This window comes from Nelumbo lutea, chromosome 4 (genome assembly GCF_056320005.1).
Source record: "Nelumbo lutea isolate HS-2025 chromosome 4, American lotus-T2T, whole genome shotgun sequence".
NCBI lineage: Eukaryota > Viridiplantae > Streptophyta > Magnoliopsida > Proteales > Nelumbonaceae > Nelumbo > Nelumbo lutea.
The window spans coordinates 96,986,442-96,993,032 of NC_142687.1; the positions used below are offsets into that span (position 1 = coordinate 96,986,442).

Here is a 6,591-nt window from a genome sequence, read left to right on the forward strand (position 1 = left end):
TATTAGCATTTATTAAGTTTTATTTTAAGTGGAATACTGGAATTGAAACACATTTTTAATATTTACTATGCTTTGTTAATATTTATTTTATTGAAAGTTTAATATATTTTTAAATTAATAATTTTTTGATTATTTAACCTCAACCTACTTATATTATTTGATTTATGTTATTACTATTCTCTCTCTCTCTATTTCTCTTGAATGTAATAATAACATGCGTTAAAATAAGTGGCTTTGGAAAACTCAAAGGTCTCTAATAATAAAATACATTAAAATAAGAGGCCTTAGAAAATACAAAGGCCTCTCTAGATTTCTATAATAGTGTGGAGCTTTATTGATCCAATCAAAATAGACAATGATTACTCTTTTATATTTTAAAACAAAAAAAATATAAAAAACTAGATAAATAACTTTCTCAAAGAAGAGACATGCTGATATATCTCACTGTGGGCTTACTCATCGGACTCCCGGGCCCATGAACACGTCTACTTGCGTTTCCTCTTCTAAATAATCACTCAGTGTTTGACTGTCGAGGAAAGACAAAAGACTTCAATTGATTACCTACATATCTCACTGCCGTTAATATTTCAAAGCTCACCGAAGAGACCCATTTTTCAATGCGCCCAAAATCTGAAGCGCGGTTAATTATCATACTCATCACCACCCCAACCTCCTCCCTAAGGTCGGAAGTAGCAAAAGTGCAAAATTATGACGAGTGCAGTTAATACCGACAGCGTGGATAACCAGATGCCCTGGTCAAACTTCCTCCGCGTCGTTTCATTTACGGATTTACCCTATAACCCTATATAACTCCTCTTCTTCTCCACTTCTCTGGCACAGTACAGTCACCGCCAACCCCACCAGTAGCTGCTGCTCCGTCAATATTTCTCTAACACAGGCAAAATAAGGCAAAAGGTCCTCACTATGGTTCTTCTCAAGCTTGCAGACAGGCTCTTGTACCAGCTCTTGGGAAACTCGTATTACAGAGCAGCTAGGAAGATCAGAAACTATGGCTTCTTCTTGAGAAATCAATCGTTTAGATCATCACAACATGGAATGTTCCCTAGTATTACCAGGTGTAGTTTGGAGGGTAGGGGTTCTGGGACTTTGGTCTGTGACATTCATGGTACCTTGTTAAGGACCCAGTCTTTCTTTCCTTATTTCATGTTGGTTGCTTTTGAAGGTGGTAGCATTTTTAGAGCCTTTTTGTTGCTTCTTTCATGTCCTCTTTTGTGGCTTCTGGACTATGAACTCAAGTTGAGGGTCATGGTGTTCATCTCCTTCTGTGGTCTTAGGATGAAGGACATGGAGACTGTGGGAAGGGCTGTTTTGCCCAAGTTTTTCCTTGAGAATCTTAACCTTCAGGCTTATAATGTTTTAGCTTCAACCGGGAGAAGAGTTGTTTTCACTAGTGTTCCCAGAGTAATGATTGAATGGTTTCTCAAAGATTACTTGGGGGTTAGTGATGTTTTGGGCACTGAGTTGCATAGTGTTGGTGGCTACTTCACTGGCTTTCTTTCTGAGTCTGGGTTGCTTGTGAAGCATAGGGCACTCATAGAGTTCTTTGGAGATGAAAAGCCTGATATTGGCCTTGGGAGTTCAAGTTTGCGTGATCATCTCTTCATCTCCCTTTGCAAGGTAAGCTTGCTTTGACCTTTTTCAAATATAATTCAAGTCAATCATGATAAGAAAAATATATAAAAAGATACATATAGAGACTACAGAATAATGGGTATGATAAATTTATAAAAAAAGTATTACAAAAGCCTCCCCCCCCCCCCCCCCCCCCCACAAAATGGGGAGAGAGAAAGAGAGCAAAAGTTTGCTTTTGTTGGTTTTCTTTGGATTTTGTATGTATATTAATGAAGGGATAGATGTTTGTACCGATGTATCTAAGTATCTGTTGATGCATGTTTTTGGCAGGAATCCTATGTGATAAACAAGGAAGATGGCAAGAGCAGTAGTGCAAGTTCGGTGGTGCCAAAAGAGAAATACCCCAAACCTCTAGTATTTCATGATGGAAGACTGGCTTTCTTTCCAACTCCATTTGCAGCTCTTACTATGTTCTTGTGGCTTCCACTAGGAATAACTCTAGCCATCTTTAGATTGGTTGTGGGTATCTTGCTGCCTTACAAGCTATCCATTTTATTAGGTTGTTGGAGTGGTGTTAACCTAAGGGTTAAGGGGTCCGACCCATCAATGTGGTCAGGCAAGAAACAAGGGGTTCTCTATGTTTGCAACCATAGAACCCTCTTAGATCCTGTATTCCTCAGTACTGCTCTATGCAAGCCAGTCACTGCCGTAACATACAGCCTAAGCAGGATGTCTGAGATAATTGCCCCTATAAGAACAGTAAGGCTGATAAGAGATAGACAACAAGATGGGAAGACCATGGAAAGGCTGTTGACTGAAGGTGATCTGGTGGTTTGCCCTGAAGGAACCACATGTAGGCAGCCATTCCTACTGAGGTTCAGCTCTCTGTTTGCTGAATTGACTGATGAAATTGTTCCTGTAGCAATGGCTGTTCATGTGAGCATGTTCTATGGGACGACAGCAAGTGGGTTCAAGTTCTTGGACCCCATCTTCTTCTTCATGAACCCAAACCCTAGTTACCAGGTTCAGTTTCTTGGGAAGGTTTCCCGACAGCTAACATGCGCCGGAGGAAGATCTAGCTATGATGTAGCTAATCACATTCAAAGGCAGATAGCAGATGCTTTGGGGTTTGAGTGTACAACACTTACAAGGAGAGACAAATACATGATGCTAGCCGGCAATGAAGGGGTGGTGTATGACAGCAGTAAAAGGCCTCGTTTAAAGCACATAATATCAACACTGCATGAAAGAGAACAGAAAGAGAAATAAATAAAAACACAGTTTAAACTTTTTGTCTGGTTTTATTTGGGGTCTAATATATTTACCAGTTACTACTGTTTATTAATGGGTTTTGATTGTTCCTTTTATTATTTGTTTATTTATTTATTTATTTATTTATTTTGTATCCTTGGTCCACTAAGTTGTGATTGATGTTATTTCTGCATGTAAGTCAGTTAAGAATATAAACTAGTACAACTTCTCATAAATGACTCTGCCCAACCGCTTTTAGTTCTTCTAGTAATAAACCCATGCAATTCATGTTGTCCGATAGAAATTTGGTCAGGTTGGATCTATAGCAAGGTCTATATATAGGGTTGATTTTGTGTTAACCCTAAACCCAATCTACCTAATTAATTCATATCCCTATTTTTTAAGAGATGGTTAAATTAAGAACCAAGGGTAAGAGGGTTATTTTGTGATTTCCTGTATTTAATTAAATTTAAAAAAAAACCACATATATGAGAAATGAGAGAAGGTCTGAATGAGCTATTTTGTGTTATAGATGTTGGGCTCATGGATTACTTCAAGCATAAAAAATGGGGAAATGAAGAATATTTGATGTGGGGACACTAAAGCGACATCTAGTTAGTGCGCATTCTCTCCACCACCCATGACCCATGTATAGTTTCTCTTCCCCTCCTTGCATCGATGTATGTAGGACGGGGGGATTTTTTTCCATGTTTTAATTAATGGCACGTTAATGCAGGCATTTAGTGATGCATTAAATCATGTTAAGGACGTTGGTAACCAGCATGCAGCTGAGCCCATGAGTCTGATGCTAATATCAGCCTTTCATCTTTCCACAATTAATGGCAAGTTCTCTCTTTCCTTCATTCATTATTTATTGTATTTTTTTGTCAATTTTGTTAGTTCTAGTGTCTTCTACCATTACCTTGATCCAAGCATTTTTTGAGTTTGCTTAGATGACCAAGGGCCTGTTTGCGAGGGCCATAGTTTCGTTTGAATGCTTTCACTTTCACTGAACTGCTTTGGAGAAGTTACTATTAAGAAAAGCTTCAACCGAATTTTTTGGTTTTCTCCATTTTTCACCAAACATTGCTTATAAACATATTTGCATGGGCGCCCACAGAAGTGCATCACCACTGTGCTTTGGGAACATCTCCCTGTGACATGTATGGTATGGGAGATGTTCTCAATGCACGGGAGTGATGTACTGTGGGGCACGTGGGGGGTTGCAATCGGTGAGACACCAATCTCTCTCTCTCTCTCTATCTATCTATCTATTTATCTATCTATCTATCTATCTATCTATCTATATATATATATATATATATATAAATAACATAATATATTGTGGTTTATTCAAAAGGAGAGATCCAACCAAACAATGTCTAAGTAGAAAGAGAACTAAACATGAGTATTATAGATTGTGTTTGTTTGTAAAACATGGTGAAGACGATTAATAAACACCTCAATATGATTTCACCAAAAAAAATTTGATACACGATTAATTCTTCATTGCTTAGGGCCAAGAGAATGGTAGAATAGAAGACCCCAGATAGCTGGCACCACGATTGGGGAATGGCCTTTTCTAGGGCCAACTGCAGAAGATTGCTCCTTATCTGAATGATGAAAAGATTCATACAATAGAATATAGACTGTTTTTCTTCTCCAGGAAAAGCAGAAAAGTAAACTCATTTAACAATGTGCGCCTCTCTTCAGGTAATAGATACAGGTTGGAATATGCTTTTGATCAATTCAGTGTGCTAAGTCAAATTGAAAACACCAAATGGTGTTGGATCAAATCGAAACCACCAAATCATAACACCATAAAAATTAATTTTGATGGGTCAAAGTGTGAAGATGAGAGAACTGCAAGAAGTGTAAATTCGGAGCGATGTAATTAAACATTCTGATTTGCATTTATAGGGTTTGGATGGAATATAGTTTTATATCGAAAATAGATATAGAATTCTTCTCAGGGTAGAGTTTTACATTGATAATTGATATAAATGCAACATTGACAAAATTAATGTAAGGCTCAGTTTGAAAGAAGTACAAATATAAATATGTAGAGTGCAAAACCTCATATTTTGTATGTACTTGCATTTGTACTTTTTTTCTAAACTGAGCCTAAATATTTACATTGATAATCACACTTTTCATTTTTATAACGATTCACAACTTTTAATCGATCGGTGTTGAACTTTATTGATATACTTTTACATCAATAAATATTTACAACATCTTATTCAAAAACAGCCTTTGATCAAATCCTAAAACATTGATCTAAATTTTTAGGAATTAGTAGGGTAAATGTAGCTGGACAAAGCGTAGGTTGCAAAGAGAGGTTGTCCATCAGATTGAAGGAGACTCGAAGATCATCTTCAACTGACTGCCTCAATAACAAAATGATCACAGATAAACATATCAAATAACAAACTTGCTGCCAAGTAATAAATTTTCATACGTCGAATATGCGTTTGTTGCCTAAGTAATAGATTTGACACCAATTTCGTTCCTTAGCTTGTTTAGGGGCAATTTCATAACTGCTGAAGTTGTTTAGCCTATAAAAATTTCACCAAATTGACTTTGTCTAGATTCTTGGGGAAGCCTACTCTCATTTGTAGCTATTATGGCCTGGTTTAACATCATTCTTGACTACTTCTGTTCTTGAGGAAATTCCTGTTTCGGAACATGAATTCTATTTCTTGTTCTTAAGGAATAACATGGCTTGTTTGGCAAACTGTTTTGGTAGCCCTATTATTTCTTTAGATTAATTCTTCATATCCATACACATACTAAAAAGTAAAAACAGTATTTGGGCTTTGACAATCCATGAACTTTACCAAAAGATCATCGCTTTAGATGAACTTTACCAAAATGTCATCAATATAAAAATATCTAAAACAATTAAAAGAATGTAAACCCGAAATCCTATCCAATGGAGCAGACGGGTCTGATTCAATTGTTAAGATCGGATGGATCACTGACTGGGTCAACATTTTCGTAATACAGTGAGTTAAAGTTTGATCCAAACCGGGATTGATACTAGGTCAGTCGTATAATCAGCCAGTCAACTACAGGTTGAAAACACTGACTATTAAAAATTAAGGGATAAAGTAGACTGCAGTCCACCTCAGAAATCTGAAGTTGCAGTCTCCTCCTAGTCTACTAGTAGCCACTCCCCTCCCATAAACCGCATCCTGCCCATAAATTTGGCATCAATTCACGGGCAGGATTCAGTCCACCCCTAAAAATCTTAGCTCCACTCTAGAGGTGGACTGAACTATAAAAACCCATATAATTAAATCCAACAGTTGGTGTGAAACCTACAAATGGCATCTGTTCATCTGAATTTAAATTTGAATTCAATCTAGTTAAGGGTGATAGGAATTCGATCCACGTAATGCACAAATTAGTTAAGATAATTTGAATTTTGTATATTTACTTAAATGTCAAAGGTTCAAGTTTCATACAGGTTATTCTCAATTGGTTTTATTGGTGGCAAAGTCATTTTTAATCCATTTTATTAAATAATATATAATATTTCTATTGTTTTAGTTTGATTTATTTATATTATTCAATATCCTATGGTGATCCAAATTTGATTTGAATTCAACATAAATCTGGTGGATAAGATCTAATTTGGATTCGAATATGAAGAAAATCAAATTTGGATCTACCTATATCTAATTCGATCCTTTTGAAGCAAAAGTCCTACTGTTCTATAGATTTTGTAATTTATTTTCCATT

General features: G+C 36.4%; 1 protein-coding gene across 1 annotated transcript; it reads left to right on the forward strand.

Moving 5' to 3' along the window:
- The first annotated feature begins 833 nt into the window (after window positions 1-833).
- LOC148862051 (glycerol-3-phosphate acyltransferase 1-like) lies at window positions 834-2,937 on the forward strand. The gene is made up of 2 exons (XM_088941601.1): window positions 834-1,638; window positions 1,924-2,937. Exons 1-2 carry the CDS (start codon window positions 925-927, stop codon window positions 2,860-2,862), a joined length of 1,653 nt encoding a protein of 550 aa, XP_088797727.1. The 5' UTR covers window positions 834-924; the 3' UTR covers window positions 2,863-2,937.
- The last annotated feature ends 3,654 nt before the right edge of the window (window positions 2,938-6,591 follow it).

What these genes read in the sequence shown, in the direction of transcription:
- LOC148862051 (XM_088941601.1), top strand. Translation starts at nt 925, where the DNA reads ATGGTTCTTCTCAAGCTTGCAGACAGGCTCTTGTACCAGCTCTTGGGA. An exon ending in TCTTCATCTCCCTTTGCAAG is followed by an intron (nt 1,639 to 1,923) that starts GTAAGCTTGCTT and finishes TGTTTTTGGCAG; the next exon opens with GAATCCTATGTGATAAACAA.